Raw genomic sequence first — 22,279 nt, 5'->3', positions numbered from 1 at the left:
ATTTCACATAACAAAGAGTAAATCACACTGATGCCATGTCTTTGTTTCTATGCTGTACCATGAGCAGAATGCAATGGCTGTAGGATGTAAGGAAATAACACATTCTGCCGAGGAGGTTCTTTATTAATAGCTATGTGTGGAAATATCTCCAGAGAGCCGAGCAGTGATACTTCATTTTCACAAACAGTTGATACTGGTCCTCCTGACCCTCTGCTGTGCTGTATTGTTACAGCTCTGACCTTTGAAACAACATACATAGAGGGAGTTTAATAAAACTAAGATGTAACTCAAGCTTTAAAACACAAAAGACCAGTATCATTTCTGTGGTAATGTAAATTCAGCAGAACTACACCAAGTTAAATTTCAAAAAGTGATAAATATGGAACTGTGATATTAAAAATGAAGGTAATTTACTTTCTGTTTGCTGGATCTCCTAAGCATAAACATTTTCCATTTTATTTTACTGCTTCCCAAATCTTTATCATGGATTTAAACAAACAATAATGTAATGAGTCTACAGTACAAAAACATAGGTTGTCTTGTTCCAGTCTAAAAAAAAATGTGCCTTTAGCAGAGTTTCTTAGCAGGCTTGTTTTGGAAGGTAGGAGCTAAAGATCAAGTCATCTACTGATCCAAGAAAAGTGATATGAGAGCAGAAGCTTGCCTGGAGAAGAAAAAATTCTGTGGTTTTGGATTATCTTTTAGTCCCCCTTTGATCCATGGGGACCAAATAGAGTCAGGTGTGGGTTGTGGGATCTTCAGGGTGGTCTATATTTGATCTTGGATTAGTTCAGGCCTTTCCTAGAACACTTTTGAGTATTCCTGATGTCAATGGTATTGGAATGGCTTCTTTAAATCCCTGCTCTGCTGGAAGCTGATGAAGTCTCTGTCACAAATGTTGATGTGCTTATCAGTATTATTGCTTTTTATTGTGCACTGTAGTTATTTTCTTTTGGGTTTTGAGATGTGTATATGGAATAAATTTTTTTTTTACTTTCACACCAGTGCTTATAACCTTTATACCACATTTAAGTGTGCAGTGTCTGTATCACCAAACTACAAACAGCTATTAAGAATATTTCATTTTACAAGAATAATAAAGAATAGCTGTAAAAGGCCCCTTCATGGTAATTGAAAAACGAGTGGGATATTTCCAGTTGTTTTATTCAAAACATAATGTCTATGTAGTAGCCTGTTTCTACATAGTTTTATTTGGGGTTGTTTTGGGGGTTGGTATTGGGGTTTTTATTTCTCTGTAAGTGCAAGGCAGTTCAGATTGGAAATAAAAACATGCAAATATTTATTTTAGTAGTTATATCTATTTTTCATCAGTTATTAAAATAGAACTGATTATGTGGGGCTACAATAAAACAATATACAATGTAGAAATATTTCTTGAAAAGCCATTAAATTGTTAATGTCTGTGTCCTGCATCCTAAGACTGACTGACTTGGAGGCCCACAGCCTCTGTGTCTTTAGTAAACCTTGTGCTGTATTTTGGCAATCTGACTCACCCTCCTCACTGATCATAAGTATCCTTATGCTCCCAGAAGTGCCTTTTTCGTTTCAGCTTGGGTATTAATAAATTTGGTATTGGTCAGGGTGGCTAATATTGACCTTTTATTAAAATTGTTGATATTGGTGATGATGTTTCTACCATCTGAAGGAACTTTACCTGTTCATTTTCAGTTTCTGCCACAGAGGCCGCATTCTGCCAATCCTGACTGCATGACTCCACATGGAACTGTCCTGCACCAAACCTTGGATTTTGATGAATTCATCCCACCAATTCCCCCCCCTCCCTACTACCCGCCGGAATACACCTGCACGCCCGTGGGGGAGGCACAGAGGTGACTCTTTCCCTGCTCTCGCAGTCTGCACTTGGTTCTGAGCTGTGGGCTGGGGAACTCTTTCAAAGAATGCAAAGCCAAATCATGTCCTTCACTTACATTAGGCTCTTCTTTGCCAGAGAGATTATATAGGGTCTTTTGCAAGCTTGGTAGGCTGCATCTGGAAATATTTGTTTTAAAGCTCTGCTGCAAGAGAGAAATGATTGAACTTAACTAAGACAAGGACAGCAATGTCTGAGCTTTGGGCAAAGATTGCTTTGTAAGTGATCCTTTCACAGTTAACATTATACATTTGAAGTTGAGTATGAGATTTTAATTTTTTTAAGGAAACTACTGCAAATTATGTGTATTAATTTGGACTAGTGGAGGGTGTTTATGATGGCAAAACAGGCTGGTAAAGATGTCTGACATCCTAAATAAAAAACAGTTGTTAAAGCTACCCTGTGAACCAGGGCTTCATTTTGAATGTCTAATAAATTTCTCGAATGTAGTTCTTTGTAGTGTATTGGCTTTGAATTCAGAGAAGTCTTTACATCGCTGTGGTATAGGTAATAAATCAATGCCATTTCTTAATTGTTTGTTTATGTTTTTTTGTAGAAGTCTCCATTTGGACTTCCCTCATTCCCCATTTGGTGCTTTATATGAAGTAACCATTAATAGCCCAGGAATGCTGTATCCAAGTGAGCTGCCCCCTCCTTATGAGGCAGTGATTGGAGAGATGCCTGCCAGCCAGGTGAGGAAAACCAAAGGAAATTCTTTATGTGGTCTTCAAATTTTCGTGGTGCAAAATAATTCTAGATAAACTTTAAAGAACCATCATTAGAAAATACTTTTATTCTTTAAAAACATTTTCCAGACCATTTTCTGTATAAGGGTTTAGCTAACAAATTTTACTTCCTATGCAACAGCAGTGAGTAGTTCTCTATTGCTTAACCTTCTGATTGTTACAGTTTTTAGTAATCAGCTTCTGCTGTTATGTGACAAGAAACTGCTACTCCTGAGAGTGCAGAACACTTTACCCTGAACTTACAGAAAGGATCCAGTGTACTTCAGCCAAATGTTTTCGTTACACTTTTTGCTTTATTCTGTACTGTACAGTATTGACTGAGCTGAAAGTGGAATTGTAATGTACCTGCATGTACAGCCAGAGCTGATTCCAGCATTTTCTTGAAGGGATTTGTGGTAATTGAATCAGCTGTCACAAAGGGAAAATACCTAAAATTTTAGAAGCTCTAATTTCTTTCAGGCTTCAGTAAAAATTCCAGGAGTCAAACATTCTAGGTATTCTTAATCAGTTGTGAATAGCACACTGAGGAAATACCTGTGTTCAGGTTGCCAAATTACACCCACATTACAGAGGGGACTACTTTGCCTTTCCCCAAAATAAAACACTGAAATATTTCCTAGTCACTTATTCCCATGTTGGGGGAAGCCGGAATTGAAACCACAAACCTAAAGAATTGATACAAATTTTCACTATTATACACAAGATTATTAAGGTAATTAATAAGACGAGTGTCTGAGAAAAAAAGGATGTTGAAATGCTAAACCTCCACAAAAAATACAATTAAATCTCCCCAAGATATGCCTATCTTTGTAGCTTGTGACTGACAGAGCAGTTTCTGACAGATCCTTTGATCCTTGCCTTGTGCTGTATCCTCCACCCAACACAACGAACTGGCCAAACATTGCATTACTTATGATTTGGTTGGCTATAATAAAATGAATCTGTATAAACTGCTTGTGAGTGAAGTTCCTTGCTGAACAGCAAAATTGGAGTTTTCAAGGCCATCTCCTTCTAGAATATTTTTTATCCAAGTTCCATCCTTTTTCCTTGGAAGTAACTTGCAAAACCTGCAAGCCTTGGAGAAGTCAATATTTTTCAGTGATAAAAACCATGGACAAAAGTGATATGAATCATGCATGGTTTGGGGGAAAAGAGAAGGCTCCTACCTGTGATAAGAATTCATATGTGGTACTAAGGATTAGTTAAGTGTCTATTTTTAATAAAGCACAAAATCATTTGGTACCACTCTTGGTGTGAGCATCAACATGCGGCAGCACAATAGCACCAGCATGTAACAAAAATATCATTTAGCCAGATGTGACTGAAAGCTGCAAAGTCAGACTCTTGCAAAAAGAGCTTGGCTTTACTAAGTAGATGTATTCACTGCTAATTTTTGGCATCTGGAGTCCATTTCAGCATCTTGCCTGCTCACCCCTGGCCCCCTGAGCTCCACAGGTGTTTGTTCTAATCACCAGTGAAGATGAGTGGTGACTTCATTTCTAATAGTGATAATTATGTGGTTTCTTACAGGAGTGAGTGTATGTGAACTTGGTAGTTGCTGTTCAGAGAGCTTGTGACAGGCTCTGTGTCTCAGCACTGAAGCTCACTGGCAGCGATAACCAAAGCCTACAGTGACAGCCACAGATTTTTCTTGACAACAAAAGCCTTTGTGTATTTTTTGCAATTAGTGTCCCAGCTGAGCTGTCTAAGACAGTTTTGGGTCTACAAGAAGAACAAAATGGAGACCTGAGTCCTTACATGCTGCAAATGCTCCCATAGAGCACAGTACAGTAGGAACTGAAATAATGAGATTTATAAATCCCTCAAAGGCAGGCTTGGCTATGGAAATCATGTCAGGGATTTAGCTACAAAAGTGCTTCTGGGAACCATTATGTAATAATGTCATAATTGTAAAACCTTTTACTGTGCATCAAGCAATAGGTTTTATTTGTTTTTAAATGGATTGAGGTCCTTGGAATTTTATTAAATTGTACCAAATTAGACTCGGTATTTCATGCATTTTATGGGCAGCAAATGTCAGTGCTAATTTAAGTGGTTGCATCCATGTAAAAATTGCTGTTGTCATCTGTACTGATTAGGAATTCCCATTTCATGACTATAAAAAAAGTGATTTTCAGTGTTTTCCATGCGCAGTATTGACTAGGATGTAGAAAAGATAAGAACAAACAGATCAGGATTCTGGGTGAATTAAATCAATGACAGTGTTTTATAAGGTTTTCTAACCTGTAGGCTCTGCATACTTGTTAAAAGCACAGGTTTTCTTCCTTTTTTCTATTGATAGCTTAGTAACTGTCTGAGGATGTGGAATTCAATAAGGTTTTGTTACCCTTGGCTGTGCAGGAGCCTGCATGAAACCATGTGCTGTTCCTGTGTGAAGCAAAACTCTGACCTGGCTTCAAAATTGTCAGCGTTACCTGCTACAATTAAAACCCTGGTTCTCCTTCCCCCAAGCAAGAGGGTTAATCAATTCCAAATGCATAGAAAATACATTTAGCAATTACTCAGAGACAATGTAGAGTGTCAATAAATGTTTCAGCACAAATTTTCCGCAGATGTTTTCCAGTCAGTGATTAAGAAATTAAGTCAGTGATTATGAAAGCGCCTAGATTAAGAATTTATGAAAGCCCCTAGAATCCCTAGATTTTCAAAAAGAAACAAACACCATTAAAACATTCTATAATTTCTTCCAGAAGGTAGTCAGTCTGAATTTTTTACAACAACAAAGAGCATTTGTGAACATTTCTGACTTTTCTAGTTAGTTCCCAGAACTTCCACAGTTAGATCCCAGGAACAATCTGTGACTTCGAGTGACACCACATTTTACTGTTTACCACAGATGTGATACTCTGCTACAATCAAAAAAGATCCATTAAGAAATTTCCACGGGAATTGTTTAAAAATATGAGCGATTTCACTTTTGCTTCCCAGTCCTCTATCCGTCTCTTGCTGCGTTAAAGTATTTCTGTTCTTTGCTTGGAGTTGTATTTGCTAAACTTTAAATAATATTTAAAAACAAAATTCTTATCAAAAGAAGTTTTCTGGTCGCTGGATCATAGTGATAGATGGATAGATAAAATTAAAAAGTGAGCACAGTAAGTTATGCACAAATAAATGTGCTTTAATCTACACTGGCATGTGAAATGGAAGCTCGTGCCCTAATAGCTTCAGACTAATTGTGTCACATCCAATTTTTTAGGCCAGACACAGATTAAGTGCTTGACAAAAAGGTTTGCACAAAGGTGACTGATGCTGATTTCTAGACTGTCACCAACCATTATAAGCTCTACTAGTTAATTGTGGCCCTACAGACAGAAGGAGGTATGATGCTTTCTGCTCAAGATGGTATCAGTCTCATTCCTTTCAACCTTTTTTGTATTTTTTTCTCATTTTTTGTTACCAGCTATTTATTGGAATAATTTTTTTGATAATCACATTCCCAAAGAACTGCTAAAAATCTATCAATATTGGCAACAAGGTCCAATCCAAAGTCAAATCAAATCAGTAGAAAGAAAATTTCCTAAATTTCAGGTATTTATGGATCCAGTCTTTCCAGCAGGAATGATTCTATATTTTGTTCACATGATTCTCAAAAGTGAAGGGAAGTTACCCCCTTAGATCCACCCCTTCAGAAGAAAGGTGAGTGGTAATACTGTGTGCATTCAGCAATCTCCACCAGGCTGGAGAGCAGCTGGGAGACAACGATGTTAAAGGGCTTCAAAACACATTGACAGTTAACATCCTCACAAATAACTAAATGAAAATTCTGCTCTTGTGCTTGTTTTTGTGGTTTCTGGTTTTTCTTGCTCCTATTTTAGGGTGATATGATGTGGTGAACAAAAACACAAGCACAGTATGAGAAATGCAGACTATAGAAAGAGAGATGGCTTTTACTAAACTCAGATATTAAGTTTAGTAGTGTGAGCCTGCAGCCCCAAGTGCCTGTGAACTCAAGATGAATTTACTTGTAGATTCTGGAAAAACATAAAATTGCATTCAGCATGTGCCTTTGCCCTGCATTTGCTCCTGACCCAAAGATGTAAAATACTTTAAATAGCTTTCAGTCTGAATAGCAGCTCACATGAAAGTGACTCAGCATTGTCAGGTGTGTCCTTCAGATCCTGAGCACTGCACTTTGTTTGGTGAGTTGCAGGTTAATGAGCTCTTTCATTCCCAATGTTCATTTAGGTCAGTGGTGCTGCTCAGCAAGTGTCTGAATCGAGCCTGGGGGAGAGGAACACGACCCCGGACTTCAGCACACAAGGTGATCATGGCTTTGCATTTGTCTCCTTAGAGAGGGAAGTGCGAGTTTTGAGCAGACCTCTTCTCTTCTCTTCTCTTCTCTTCTCTTCTCTTCTCTTCTCTTCTCTTCTCTTCTCTTCTCTTCTCTTCTCTTCTCTTCTCCCCTTCCTAGTGGTGAAAGAATCATTTGCTTTCAGGTTATTCCTGGCAAGAAGGACCTTTCCACAGTCAGAGGCTGGGGCTGGAAGTGCAGAGGAGAGTTTTGCTAGACAAAGCACGCTCTAGTTAAGCCCTTTGAGGTGGATCTGGTGGCTGTCGTTTCTCTTTGAAGAGTCCTGCACATTCCTTGCAGCTTGTGTCTCATTGTCAGCAACCACGGCTGGCTTCCTGACCCTCACACTCCTTCTCCAAAGAGTTTCCTCCAAGGCTTCCAGGAGCCTGAATAGGAAGCTTGCTGCCTGAAGCACAGACGTTGGGGATGCAAGTAGACAAGCAGCAGTACAGGGCCTGTTTATTTAAAGTTGAAAAGTCAGTATCAAGAGCAGCACAAAAATGTCTTTGCTGAAGGACACTAGAAAGAAGTCAATTACTTCAGTGTTTTTTACTTTGGCATTCTTCATCTGAGAGCTTTTGAGTTCTTATTGATAAAAGAACTTGCAGATTGCTCAATTTAAGTCAGTTTACAGAGTATGGGGAGGGAGAAGATTGGGAGAGCAGGCAAAAAGTTTTTATTTTTCTCTGAATCTCTTGTTTTGCAGTTTCTGTTGAGAGCACCTCTTTGATGGTCTCTGAGGCTGTTGATATCCCAGACCATAGCTACTCCTCTGAAGATCTTTGTTCGCTGGAAGTTCAAGGATCTCTCCAATCTGCAGATCTTTCTCCCTACTGCATAACCCCCAAGGGGGCTGCAGAGCAGAGCTGCAGTGCCCTGGTTTGCCACACTCACTGCAGGTTTCACAGAACTCGCTCAGAGGGCTTTCCTGATGAGGGTGACAGCTCCCACAGCCGAGCCTCTACAGACAGGTCTCAAGGACAGGAAAAGAGCTGTGCCCACGGCAGGTCCTTGGACTGTTCCTCAGGGAATTACAGCCCCTCAGAACGAGAACTGCAGAGTTCTGCTCAAGAGAGCAGTGCCACGCCGCCTTTGAAGCAGAAGAAAACCTGCTGTGTGGACTTTCACCAGCCTCCTGCCACTTTCCAGACCTCTCCCTGTTTTGGGCCTGCAAGTACTTCACCACGTGCAAGTGGCCCCGAGGCTGCTGTCCAGCAGCAGCAGCTCCTCACAAAGCACCCAGCCTCAAACATCGTCCGCTCCAGCAGTGCCCCTGTGTCCTGCTCGTCTGCCACTGAAGGTAGGTGTGGGACCACAGGGCAGGAACGTGGAGCAGAGTACTGCTACTGATCTGTGCAGCGATTGGTGCTGCGGGAAATTACATGCAGCATTCCTAAGAGGGTTGTCTTAGGTGTGAAGGCTTTAGCTCCATGCATATTTTCTAAATTTGAAACATTTTAAGAATGGAAATGGAAAAATTAACAGAGTGACATTGCTTTTCTAAATTTCACCGTTCTTTCTGCACTCCTCAGAAAACCGTGTGTTGAGTGGCATTTCCCACCTCTCTGTAACTGTTCTACTGAGAGGCTGAACTAAGAAGTGCAGTGGCAGCTGGGGTTTATTTAGGAAACTACTACTGCAGCTGTCATGCTTGTTGTACAGCAGGATGTGTTTCCTCAAGGTGACACTGGCATTGGCAGTATTGGGGCATGTCAGAGGCAGTCACTGTGACTAGTGGCAGCTTGGGGTGTATGGTGAAAAGTCTTGAAGGACAAAGTGAACATGAGGCACATGACAAGATGATAAAGGAAAAGGAAAGCTTTTGGCTGTCGTGGATGTGTCTTCTGCTATGAATCTCCTTTTAGAAAAGTAGGGAAGAGGAGCTGTTAGCTGGACAGTGTATCTTCATAAAAACACGCTTGTTAGGGAAAAAGAAAGTGTTGATTTAGTAGAGAATAGTAGCAGGAGTGTAGAACTGTCTAAACCATTTGAAAGGGGTCTGAGCTGTTTAGAGAAATTCAGAAGGGTAACCTGGAGAAGTGGCTTGAAAGCAAAGATTAAAAGCTTTTTAAGATGTCGTAGGTTGTGCTGCTACAAGATCTGTTCACCAGGCTTTGTAAGAGATCTAGAGGAAGAATCCTGTGACTAGCTCAGAGCAAAAGGAGACAAAATACTGAGATAACTTGTTCCATTCAAGATGATGTTTTGGTTCTATTGCCCTTCTTGCATCTTTATGGTATCATTTCAGAGACTTCATACTTAGCTCAATAATTGAATGTCTTTTGCCTTTAGAAATGTAGCCTCTGCATCTGAGCCAGGAAAAGTGAATCTTTAATCTAGAGGTCTGCACTTATTTTATGACATTTACTCTGCTAGGACATATGTGCAATGAAGCTGTCAATAAGCAGACAGTAAGTAGGAATTTCTGAATCCTTTCTGCTGTGTGAAAGTCAAGAAGAACCCTTTCTCTTCTGGATCGGGCTCTGCAGCTTTCCAGAGCTGTGCTTCATGTGCTCGTTGAGCAGCGTTGCCGCGGGCAGCCGTACCCACGTGTTCCAGCTGGCTCTGGACACCTGGTGGAACAGATGCCCTGCCTTCCTTTTTAATGTGCCCTAAATACATTTATCTTCTCTTCTGGAAAAGTGGCATATAGGGACATGAGCTGGACATTCCTGAGATGTAACTGTGCTTAGCAAAGACTGGAGTGAAGAGGCAGAGAAAGTTCTAGAGATACTGACACACAGGGGAGGGGGAGGAAGAGCAGTGACTCGGAGGGGCTGCGTGCTGACCCACTTTGCTGCCACAGAGACACTTCCTCATGAAATCCTTAAGGGAAGGATTGACTTGAATCTCTGGTTAAGCCTAGATATATTTCTTCATACATCTGTTTGGCAAACTAGTTTGCAATATTTTACTCTGTGAAGGTTTCCATTGCATCCCCTTCCTGCACTTTTTATTGAACCTGATTTGGAACTCATACGAAGTTTAGATGGAGCCCAATTCTAGTAACACATTCTGGCTGTTTGTAGCAGCCCTGAAGCATATTTTTCCTAAACTGTGACAAACAGCTGAAGCTCTTCACAGTCTTTGTAAGTTTCAAAAGGCATTTGATCTGGATTTTTCATGACTGACTGCTGATATTCACTGCAGAATTTTCAAATATACCCACAGAATAACAGGCAAAGATAAAGGGAACCAGCTGAGCTCCCTCAACCAACGCACAAGAAAAAGTGCTTTGGCTTTTTTTCAGTAACGTACACCTACTTTTAAAAATTGTCCTGGAGTAAAAGAACTGGTCAAGTGGACTTGACTTTGTGAAAGACAGAGATGTACCTACAAACGTTTAATACTAATAACTGTGGATTTTGTGGAGCTGAGGCTGGAGGAACTTTGGCCATGTTCTCAAAAAGGAAATACAGTGATCAGATTGTAGCTGGGGCTTGGGTTTTTCTTAAGACACTGCCTTTCTACTATAAGAAAAAATTACTAATTTATTTTCTGCCTCACATCCAAGCCAATATGAAGAGGTCTAGAAGAATAACCTTGACATTTACCGTGTAGATTTTTGTTAAAAGGATTTTGAATTGCACTGTGATTGCACTGCCCATAGTTTGGGACAGAAATTACTTGTCATGGGGATGGTGCATGTGTACAGCAGGACAGTGACACAACAGCAATGAGATCTAATGAAACCAGTCTTTTCGGCCCATAAAACAGAATTCATTTGCTTCAAGCACATCTTGACCTGATGGAGTCTATATGGTATAGTCAAATAATTCTCCCATTACATCTTTTTAAGTAAACTTTTTTTTTTTTTTTAATACCTGTCATTCCTAATGGAGAAATTATAAATGAAGGTTTATTTTAATAGGTGCCTTTGTAGTCACTGTGTACTCCCTGAAAAACTTAAAAATGGTGGGTTCACATACCACTGTCAGACATGGTTCCCTCCTAAAAAAAATTACTTAAAAGTTAAAAGTTTGCACATTTTTTCTGCCTTTTCCCTGTAGAGTTTGTCATGGCAAAGGCAGACAAAGCCAAGTCCTAGCACAGATGTTTATTACAATAAACTTCATTTGTAATCAGCTATGATAGACTATGTGGCTGTATCAGTTAAGTGCCTGAGTGATTGTTGTAGTGTTTGTGTTCCAGATAATTCAGGGTCGTGTCCAGTGGTGTAGTTTTGACTTGCTGCGAGTACATTACACTGATCAGTAATGGATGGGAAGACGGAACCTCTGAAGTGCCTTAATAACCATGCCATGATTCATGTGCTACAGTACTTAAGCATAATAGAACAAATTAAAGACAGAATAGAAGCTGTCTCTCTTAATTTCTTACAGATTTGCTATGTTTTTAGCATCTTACATTTGTTTCCTTCATTTAATTATTCACTCTACCAGAGAGGATTATGCCAGCTTTTCATTATAAACTGTCCCTGGGGATATGGAAGAAAACCTCTCCTGAGCTACCTAGAAGTTCAAAACCATTTTCAATCTTGGAAACAGATTAACAACCAAATGTGAGGGTTTATTCCATCTTGTCACAAATGAAAAAGACTGCAGGTAGTAGTTACTGTACAGTGTGATCTCATCATCATTGATCCTTGTGCTGGAATCCCAGAAACTGTCATTAGATGGCACCCAAACCTGTTTGGAATTGCTTCATAACCATTTGTTATTGATTAGCTCATATTGATTAGCTCACCCTGCTCACCTACCCATTAATTTAAGCAATGGTGTATTACATTTGTACTGAAAATAATGATAGCATATTTTTAAAAGAAGGAGAAATAGTGAATAAAAAAATGCTTGTTTTGTGGAAATTACAGGGATTAATCTTTCTCATTTTTCCCATTTCCCAATATAAACTCTGTCCACCCAGGAAATACAGAAAAGGTCTGAGGTCTGCCTCTATAGGGAGCTTGCCGTAGTTTCAGCACTTAGGCCTGAAATATTTAGGATTACAGAGGAAACCATAAAATACGAGCTCTGTCTTCCTGTTTGTATCTATGTAACAACTCATGAGGCATTTCTGGATGTAGTAGCTTCTCTTTATGAATGGACATCTTGAAAGGAATATTTCTTCTGAGTACTTTCATTCTGTGAAGGAGATAATAAAAGGTTCCAGTGTAATTTTCCTTGCTTTGGGCAGAGGACAGCAGGGGTTGACTTTGCTCTTTCTGTCTGCCTTTGGTTGAAGGTGATAATTGTGCCTGGACTTCTGTGTGCAGGCAGTGCCAAGATGCAGGATTATCTCCAGCTACAGGAGAAACAGGTGAGAATTGGTTTTCTAAAGCAGAAAGATGCATTTCCTTCTATTCTTTTAAAAAGAATTAAAAGCTTCTGAGAGAGAAATGAGCTTTGAAAAATCTGGGGCAGAAAAGCCAGTTAACAGCATACATGTATGGTGTACAATGCTGATGGGACCTGCCTTGAATGAAAATAAATGCTGTGAATTAGGTCTTGTGGTTTAGATCAGCATTTTTGCTTTCTCTGTGTTTCTCACTAATCTCTCTTGCATACAATTTCCAAGGCCTAGAAGTAGACAGAACTTTAGTCCTAAAGTTGGGGTGAGGGGCTGGGCCTAAGACTTTACGAGTTGCATGTAACACAGAGTAGCTGGTGGGTTTCCTTATCATTAATGTCAACCGAAGTCCTTGAAGGTGGAGGTAACAAAAATGTCTGCTTTGTGAAGTACTTTAATTACCCAGCCACTCATTCTCAAGGCAGTCCTCCTTGGCCATGGGAAGGTCTTTCTCCTGATTACACCTAGTTACTCCTGGTTAAAATTACCTATTTGGTAATGATTCCTTGACTGCATGTTTTTGCTACTCTTCAAACAAAACAGACATTTTATGACAAAGTAGAAACTTTGTGACAATATTTGTTTTGCCTTTTTTTTTTTCTTTTCTCTTTTTCTTTTTTTAAACTATTACTTTAAAGATATTCTTCCCCCCCTTTTTTAGTTCCTGTCTCTGCTTCTCATGTGGCTGCCTCTGCTTGCCAGCATTCTTTGAGCAGTTTTCTACCAACTGGAAAACAGAGGGATACAAGGAAAATTGATCTGCACCTAAAGCCAAAGGCTTTTCACACAGTCTCGAAAGAGCGGCCGCACTCCTTAGTGGACCTTAAGGCCTATAAAGACACAAAAATTTTAGTGGCAAAATTTTTGGAACATTCAAACTGTAATCTCCCTCCAGAAGTGCGTCACGTAGTGAACAGCATACGGTCAGTCATTAAATCTGATGAGAGACACATGGAAGAAGCCATCTTCAGTGCCAATATCATAGACCAGGTAGGCCGCTGATGTTCTAAAGGTGTGTCCAGTTTCCATCGACAAATACCTTATTTAACTGTTTTTACAGTTTAAGTTCTTCAGAAAGTTCCTACAGAAGCTCTTTTATAGTTGAAGGATCCGTGAGTTTCGGGCTGTAAAAATCCCCCCGGCTAGTTTGGGATTTAAGCCTGCAGGGATCCTACATAGACGAAGCAAAGGATGAGAAGCGCTCTTTCTCCACGTGGTTCTGATGTCCTGTTTATTAGCTGGAAGGGGACATCTGCACTGGAGACCATCCAGGTGAAAAAAGAGACCGAATTCTAATTCCAAGGGACATTTATACCCGTGGAATGGGAGGCAGGGACGGAGGGCCGCAGCCAAGGGGACACCAGTGAGGAGGGGCGAAAGGAGGGGCTACAAGGGACAGATCACCTTACCAAGGGAACAACCACCTGAGGGAAAGGGGGAAACATTCGTATAACACAACACCCAGTGCAGCATCCAAATAACAATCTAGTGCATCACAACATATAGTTACATGGCATTAGTAAGAAATAATTTGTGTTTATTGGGCAGCAATGCGTTTTACCCTGCAGTTCAGACAGAAAGCCTGACTGTGCTTTCCAGGTACCCAGTCCTGAGTCCTGACCAGCTGCAAGGACAGAAGTAGGAGGGGTTCTGGAGGGCTGAACCTCCTTTGGAAGAGTTTCAGTGTTAGACAGCTTCAATGAAATATTATTCAGAGACTGAACCTTTTACAGGAGAACTTTCCTCACCCCATTTTCCCCATTTTTCCCTCCTCCGCTCTGGCCTTTTCCCGCAGGTGATGACGAGTTCCCAGCAGCCGGTGGGCAGCTGCAGGAAGCGGCTGCAGGAGGATCTGCACCTGCAGAGCTGCGGCGCCCTGAGCTCCCCGGCGCGCCCGGCCCGCCTCAGGCGCGGCTTGGAGCGGGAGCGGCCGCACAGTCTGATCGGAGTCTGCCGGGAAACCATCCTTTGAGAGGGGCCACAGGTATGTCATTGCAGCAGAGAGGTGTGGAAGAACCCAGGACTGGGAGAAATGCAACTAGTGGATGACTTTAAAAGGAAAAAGTGTCTTCCTTTGGAATTCCACTTTTTTCCCCACAGCAGGATGAGAACAGCTGTTTTTCTGAATGTAAATTTCAGCCTTGATTTTTGCAAACTTTTAATTGATTTATTAGTGAAGTCATAACAAGTGTTTTCCCAACCAGAAATGCATTTATTTCACTGTACTTACAGAAATGCTACCGATGCTGCCCAGCATTTCTTGAAAACCATTGCAAACCCACCAGAGACTGGCTGTACAACTTAAAAGTTGTATTTACTTAATGTACCTCAAAGTGTTTTAACTATCATCAGTGTTTTAATAAAAAAGTATTTCTGGACTTTGCCTTTTCAACAACTGATTTGGATACAAACAAAAGGTGATTTATACATACATACAGTGCTGCTTCTAATCCATTCTTCCAGTGTCTTTCATTCCAGACTAACTGATCTGTCCAGTTAAAACTGCTCCCCCCTCCCAGGGCTGCCCTTTTAAACTGCAGTACTTGCTGCAGTGTGCTTTATTCCTGCTTTGTTCTGAATGTTCACCAGTTCAGTCCTGCAGTAGTGTGAGCGACCAAGAGCTGATGTTTAATCCTCTGCAGTGTGTGACCAAGAGATGCATTAGGGAAGAAGACTGAAATTCTGCATTTCCAAAAGGCGTCTTTCACAAACTTTTTACCAACACCAACTGATTGGAAGTTAGAGGAATTTTTATCTAGCAGAGCCTTGAGTATTTTCAAAAAGAATTGTTACTCCAATTCATAGTTTTGACAATTTTATTACTAAAACATATTATTGTGGTTCTGCTGTGTTTATGATTTATTTAACATTGATCTTTAAAAAAATATCAAAAAGTAAATATTGACACTGATTTCATTACCAGCATAAACACAGGTCTGCCAGCAACATCTTCCAGTGCAAGCTTCATCCTGGCTCTCAGAGGAAATTGGAAAGGCTTTAAACAGAAGGTTCTCATAAAGAACCTACCACAGGTTGATGTTTCGGGATTTTAATTTTTTTGCAGCAGTGCTTGTCAGTAGCCTTAGTTTCCATTTGAGGTTTAATCATACACTGGTTTCATTTGTGTCACTCTGAGCTGGGCAGACATCCTGTGAAAAGGTCACAAAGGAATGTAGCTGAAGATGGGTAGTTTAAGTTTTCCAGATTCATCCATTTTAATGAATTTTAATTATAGCATGCTTCTGTATTGATGTGAAGTTACAGTGACATCCAGTGGCAGCAAGGTGTGCTAATTGAAAGCTTCTACTCTGAAGATCATAATGATACACAAATTCCTAATTCAAGAGAATATTTCCTTTTAAAAAAAATCTGTGACCTTTGCAACTGCACTTAGATGAAGAATTAAATGATCTACTACTTGGAATTTTTTACTATGTAAAGTTACACAACAAACAAACTAAGCAAGCTTCCTTTCTTATTTCAGATTTATTAGTGATAGGTTAATTCTTTCCTAAGGTCAGTTGCATGCAACACACTACTCCTTGAAGTACAGTCATCTAAAGCTCTTTAGTTACTGCATGGTAAGGCTTCTTAAGTCACAGTGTATTTTCTTCAAGGCCTTGGCCAAAAGAAAAAAAATAGACAAAGTTACACCAATTAACATTTATCTCATAAAGAATACAACTTTACTACTAGGTTTTTTATCTACACACATTCTAATACTGCTGATGGTGCTAGGTTATTTGTCAAAACAATTTACATTCAGAACACATTGCCTTAGGAATAAGAATGCTTTATAAAAGACAGAAACAGGTAAGCATGGCTTTCCCATTTTGAGCTATTATGAACAAAAAGGTAATATGCAAAAATTAAAGGAAAAAAAACCCCAGCCCAACACGTACATTACACAACCTGTGCAATAAGTTATCCATTAAACAACTCTGTTAAATCATAAAAATCACAAGCATTAAAAATAAATATGTATCTAAATAAATATTTTGATTTTAATCTTGTGGCAATTATTCTTTATTTAGCATATGGAACACTTGTTACATGTTGATGTTCACACCTTGCCAAACAGGTTACACTTGTCATAACAATACCAAGTACTACAGTGGTTTTCTTTACAGTAGAGGCTAAAAGTTTGAACTGCACACATTCCTTTCCACTGAAATACCATCAATTCAGCACCAGTTTGAAAATTATGCAAAGTCATCAGTATTGGACCACTTTATGGGACTGGGATTTTTTTTAACTTGAGGCAGCCAGAACTTTCTCTAATTGCTTCTCTTTGCCATCTCCTGCAGTCTCATTCATCAAATATTCACATTCACTGTGTTATCAAACAAGACAGACATACATCACTCCACATAAAGGTTACGAATAAATATGTTTTAAGTTCTATGAGAAAAGAGTTTAGAAGATGTTCAAAATACTTAAATGTTTACAAATATTTTTGTCAGAGATCATTGTCCTTGACCATCCTTCTCAACACTTTTTGTCAAAGAAATAGAAAGGAAGGAGAGAAAAGGCAGAGACACCTGTCTGTTCCTTGTTCTGGAGTCCTCAGGTCAGCTTCCAAGCCTTTCGTTCGTACAAAATACAAAATTCTCTTCAGCTAAGACAGCTTCAGCTTGGATGGAAGATGTTAGATGTACAGGGGGGTCTCTTGACCTGTTAGGAGCCTGAACATGGCAGCTGGCATAGTCTTCATGTGAATCTGTCAATTGATCACACAGACATCAATAGAGCTGGTACAAGTTTAAAATAATCCAGAAGGCCTCATCTGTCTCTCCCTGTGGTCAAAGTGCATTTTTTGTCCTGGCTTCTATAGATTTTTTTCTTAGAGTTTCTAGGTCAAAGTTCTCTGGTTTTAGGATGCTGGTTTGCTGTCTTTGCTTTTTTTTCATGTGTTTTGGGGTTTTTTGTTTGGTTTTGTTTTGTTTTTAAATTATTTATTAATGACAATTACATGATGTGACATCATATAATTTTAAAAGCCACCTAAACACTTTTTGTTGATACCCTACTCCAATTACAGTAAAATTTACAGTCCTTAAATAAGAAATAGCACAAATCTCTCTGAAAATTCATTCTGCTGTTCTGTTATTAATGGAACTTAGAGTTGTATTCTATCTTCCTCTCTGTGGGAATGTCATTTCATATTTCACCTAATTACAGTATGATCCTCTGAACACAAAACTTGGACTTTGCCACCTGATGTTTAAATGCCAGTCAAGGGTTTGGTGGAACAGTTTCTCCTGTGGCTAATGTTCAGCCCTTCCTCAAGGAGTCCTGGCACTCCAGTCCCCAGTGCCAGGGATTTCACAGACTAGCAGAGTCCAAGGCTCGGGTAATCAGGTCTCCACCAGAACTGGACTTAGAGCCCTAAGTGCCTATTGGACAACACAGGAGGAAGGAAAGGAAACTTTACTAACTGATAGTACAGACCCTCACCAGCTGCCTTGGTACCTTCTCTTCATGCTGTAAACAAGAAAGGTTTCATGCTGTTTTCCTGTTTTAGGTGAGAAGTTACACAGCCAAGGGGGACCATAAAGGCATGGAGGGGCTGTTGGAATCTACAGCCTTGCTCCTGACAAAGTGCACATACTCTGTTATGATTTGTCAGGTATCATTTTCCAGAAGGAAACCAGCTGTCTCTAATTTTTGTTAGAGGAACTAGTGGGAGATCTGGCTAGGGTTCTGTGTTTAGACTACCATTAAACTCCAAAGGGATTTTGAAAAACTGCACAAATCTTGCTTATTCATTGCTGATCTCTCTAGAAGTACTGGAGAGAGGTGTCTTAACTTACTTCCAAGGTAAGTTGGAAATTAAATTATTAAAATGTATATCAGTTTGCATCTCTCAGACATAGCAATTCATTTCTATGGCAGATGCTGTAGTGATAAGCCAAGAGACAGCCAACATCCCTGAGTGATTTCTTCCTTTAATCGCTTAATTCAGTCAGTAGGTTGAAGGTATAGAATCGAGCCAGGAACTCTTGAAACGAATGGAAAAAGGCAGTGAACGTGCATCATTAGTTTAAAAAAAAAATCTGTTAATTGTTTCTTATTAGTGCCAAACTTAATTTACTGAATTGGTGATTTTAATGGTGTGTTGACACTCTTTTCAACTGACACATACATTTTTCAACTGTTTTACTTCCTTGATAAAGACTTTGTTCCCTTACCTCTCCCACTGAGTTGGACAATGCTTGTACTATCTTCTCATGAGCAGTGGCCACGACGCTCTGCCCGTTGATCTCGATAATCCGGTGTCCCACTCTTACCCCTCCCCTCTCTGCTATTCCGCCCCGCATCAAGCTGCAAATCTGCCAAGAGAAAGCAATGTCTAGTGAGGTTTAGAAATATCATCATGCAGCCCTCACTGGGATTTAATGAGTGGTGACACTGTCAGGATTCCAGAAGATGCTTGTTGAAAGTATTAATCGATGAGTTTTTAAATGTTACTTTAGTGGTTTGTTAGAGGGAGGGTTGTTTTCTGAGATTTCTGCCTATCATCATTTTAATTTTCAGTCTCCAACTGGCAACATAAAAATACCTTTCACAGTGCTACAGGCTGTAGCCACGCAAAAGTGGAGACGGGAAAAGAGATTTATGCACGGAAAAGAGATTTATGTTGGGACACAATCTCCTGTGCCCCTGCAGGAGAGGACAGAGCTCTGCTCTCCAGGGTCACAGCTTCCCTCAGCACTGTTCACTGCTGCTGGCCACAGGGAGCTCGGGATGAAGGAGGCAAGTTAGGCCATTCTTCTTTAACTGGCAGCTGAGGTTCCAGTAAAGAGCTAGGCACAAGTTCTGAATGTTATGACCCCTACAACTGGATAATAGTTCTACAAGAAAAACTACAGTCAGCAGTCACAGTCCCAGCAGATATTGCTACCTAAAGTATTCTGAGGTTGCAGCATGCATAGAATCCAGGCAGAAAGAGAAATCTCAATCTTATGTGGAATTGAGAGTGTTTCCTCCGTAGCAACAGTATCTGTGCTGCAAGGGGATCCACCCTGGCAGAGCAGACTGCTGTGCATTAGAGAGAAGTTGCTGGCAAATTATTTCAAATGACTTAAGTCCATGAATCACACAAAGCAGATAATGTACAGCTCGAATCTCTGGAACTAAGCAGACTTTAGCAGCATTGGGATTTACCTTTGTTTACTGAGAAAAAACAGTTCTTGGAGGAAAAGAAATGAGTGGTGGAGCATCAGCTAATGCCTGATTCTGCAGTTACTATCAATGGTTAGAATGATATGCCAGGAATCATTATTTGCTGTGATCTGGTCATTTGTTCAGAGCTAAATACAAGTATGGTAAGATGGGCTTCTGCCCCAGTGAGTTTGTAATCTAATTCAGAAGCACAGTATGTGGGGAGATGGCCAGCCTGGAACATGTTGAAGGTAAAACATCGTTCGTGGTTGACTGGAATCTTTTCCTGTATGGCACTAGCAGCTTCCTTTAAACTCCTCTCCACAAATAACAATGCTATAAAAAAAGAAATCCCTTCTCACTTGAAGTTCAGACAGTTTGATATGAGGAGTGAGAATATATTGTTATTCTCTGCTTATAAAATATATATTATATTCTTTGCTTTGTCTTTCTCAGCCTTCAGAAAAAAAAAACAAAAACAAACAAAACCAAAACACAAAAACCCAAGGCATTCCTCCTGCAGTGAGATTTATCTTCCACCATGCTCTCTCCAGTGGCTGAGTGTTACCTCCTGTAGTCCTTAAAGTATTTCCGGTGGGCTTCAATGGAAAGAAGCACTATCACTTCACAGAATTGTGTCTTGAATTTCAGTCACGTACAATGTACTGTTTTGCAGGTAGTCTACCTTCTAATCACACAGCTCACAAGATAAGCTCTACTACACAGATCTCTTTTACAGAAAGCTTCTCAATTCAACCCACTGTTAGAATAAGTTTGCTCCTTGCTGTTGGGGAGCAGTAATCAGAAAGGACAAAAAGCAGCATGTACCAAAAGAAACCCTGTAAATATATTTTTCGTGATGTGAAAGAAAATATAGAGACAGTACAGCTGAAATAAAAGCTTTTGGAGCAAATGGAAATGTGATCCCTCACCCCACCGGCATAAAGGAGAAGATAATGGTTGCGTATCTATCCAGAGCCCCTTTCACTGGGCTCTCAAAGCACTTTTAGCACTTTTAATACCATCAGCGAGTTTTTGCTTTCTACCAGCCCCAGACATAGAAAGTGGCCTCTTCATCCAGGAATCCCTCTCCAGGGGAGGCAGGCAGCTTCCTTTTGTGAGCGTTAAGTGTTTTAATGAGCTAGAAAGAGAAGCGGACACAGAGGCTGAGTGGCTCTGCCCAGGCTCCCAGACCCTGCTAAGCCAGAGACAGAACACACAGAGAAAAGAATATTCTGCATTTACAGCACACATTTAGTGGCTCCTGTATTTGCAAGGGCTGACTCAAAGCAGCCTTAAGAGTTTTGTCTCCAGCCAGTGGAGCTATGACAGCTGAAGCTGGCGAGTTTAAACTGAGCAGTCTCTAAGTAAATATGATTTTATTCAGCCAGGACTCTTTAACCTGTTGTATTTGTTGAACATGGCAACAGCTGTAATATTAGATAAAGCAAGACACATCTGCTTCTTGTAAGCAAGAGTCTATATTCTATTGACTCTGTAAACTGAAGGGAAAAGAAGAAAAAAAATAAATAGGTGTAAACCACACTGGTTCAATGCACTCAGCTGTGACAGGTTTGCAATGCCTTAGACAAGCTGCAGTACATCAGATGGGAAACTTCAGTGGCTTCACCATCGGTTTTATTGCAACTGTCCATAGACTAGCAAAGCTTTAGGATAAAATAGTGCCAGACAAACTTTATTCTGTGTAAATGCCTTAATCGTAACCTATTAAAACAAGATTTCTCCTCATGTCACTTTTATATTACACTGTTGAAACCCTGTAAAATGACAGTAAACAAAGGCAGGGAAGAAAGAATAAGATGTTCTGTAAAATTTTACTGTATTTTTAGATAGCTTGTGCTAGGCTAGGGACAGAGTAGATAGTTCTCAGAGAAAGTGAGATCTAGACTGAGAAGTGCTGTTTTATCTGCAGTGAAAATATAATTGGTAATACACAGATTTTTTTCAAAATCAAGAAAAAAAGAAGTAAAATACAAGGACCAAATCTAGAAAACAATAATGTGATACATAAGGACCACTTGTATTTAAATGACATCATTTTAAAAGAACTGTAGCATAAGGACTTTCAGAAGGGGGCTGACAGGTCATCTGTTGCTCACCCCTCCATCACACAACACTCATCGTTGTTACGTGTGTGCACAACGTCCTGTTTTCAGCTGCAGCAGTGCAGTGTCTGCATCTGCCTGACACCCTGTGCAGACAAAGCCAGCTCAGATGGGGCTTCTGTGGCCAGAGGCTGTTCAGTGTGTTTATGGGCTGTTCCCACGATAATGGCTGTGCATCCTGCACAGATGAGATAGGCAGGGTGAAAAGGAACCACTGCAAAGCTGCTATCAGGGGATGCACAGAAATAGGTCCCAGCTGCATAGATAATGAGGTAATGGCCTGCCAGAAAGAGACATTTAATTATATCTGTTCTGACAAGCCATTTATTCCTTTGCTGTGCTAATGCTGAGCCAACAAAGAATAACAATATTACTTCTTGATCCGATCATAATTTGTAACAATTGCCGGCAATTAGAAAAGTACTTTTAAAGAGTACAGTGTCAAACTACCAGAGAGATATATTTTGCAGTTATATTTTCAAATGTTGAAAGAGTTTTTCAGAGGAAAGGATTTTACAGGCCCAGAGGTTTGTCTCCATAGCAGCCTAACAAAAGATGTTACTCTCATCTTTTTGTTCACTGGCTTTCATATTCAAACAGACTTTTCATAAATGAAATGCACTGCAAGGCTTTTCTTTATTTCCTATATGAAAAGGATTTTTTTTGCTGCATTTGGTGAACTTAACATTTGATGTCATTTCAATGTTGTCATTTAAGTGGAAGGAATGATGAT

At 40.0% G+C, this 22,279-nt stretch overlaps 2 protein-coding genes across 11 annotated transcripts in view; one reads left to right on the top strand and one right to left on the bottom strand.

The window, feature by feature from the left end:
• Positions 1–22,279, top strand: part of FAM189A1 (family with sequence similarity 189 member A1) — a 126,065-nt gene that overhangs the window by 97,022 nt on the left and 6,764 nt on the right. For all 8 annotated transcript variants that reach the window (XM_038146684.1, XM_038146678.1, XM_038146682.1 and 5 more), the window contains 7 exons: positions 1,690–1,850; positions 2,448–2,583; positions 6,844–6,919; positions 7,656–8,249; positions 12,152–12,226; positions 12,918–13,246; positions 14,052–14,240. In XM_038146684.1, coding sequence (XP_038002612.1) covers positions 1,690–1,850; positions 2,448–2,583; positions 6,844–6,919; positions 7,656–8,249; positions 12,152–12,226; positions 12,918–13,246; positions 14,052–14,228 — 1,548 coding nt within the window. In that variant the 3' untranslated portion in view covers positions 14,229–14,240. The remainder of the gene's footprint in view (positions 1–1,689; positions 1,851–2,447; positions 2,584–6,843; positions 6,920–7,655; positions 8,250–12,151; positions 12,227–12,917; positions 13,247–14,051; positions 14,241–22,279) is intronic.
• APBA2 (amyloid beta precursor protein binding family A member 2) overlaps positions 15,055–22,279 on the bottom strand; it is an 81,378-nt gene continuing 74,153 nt past the window's right edge. For all 3 annotated transcript variants that reach the window (XM_038146675.1, XM_038146676.1, XM_038146674.1), the window contains 2 exons: positions 18,448–18,588; positions 15,055–16,976 (listed from right to left, as the gene is read on the bottom strand). In XM_038146675.1, the coding sequence (XP_038002603.1) occupies positions 16,905–16,976; positions 18,448–18,588 (213 nt within the window). In that variant the 3' untranslated portion in view covers positions 15,055–16,904. The remainder of the gene's footprint in view (positions 16,977–18,447; positions 18,589–22,279) is intronic.

This window comes from Motacilla alba, chromosome 10 (genome assembly GCF_015832195.1).
Source record: "Motacilla alba alba isolate MOTALB_02 chromosome 10, Motacilla_alba_V1.0_pri, whole genome shotgun sequence".
Taxonomy (NCBI): domain Eukaryota; kingdom Metazoa; phylum Chordata; class Aves; order Passeriformes; family Motacillidae; genus Motacilla; species Motacilla alba.
The sequence above is the reverse complement of the archived record's forward strand: the minus strand, read 5'-3'. Positions and strand labels throughout refer to the sequence as shown.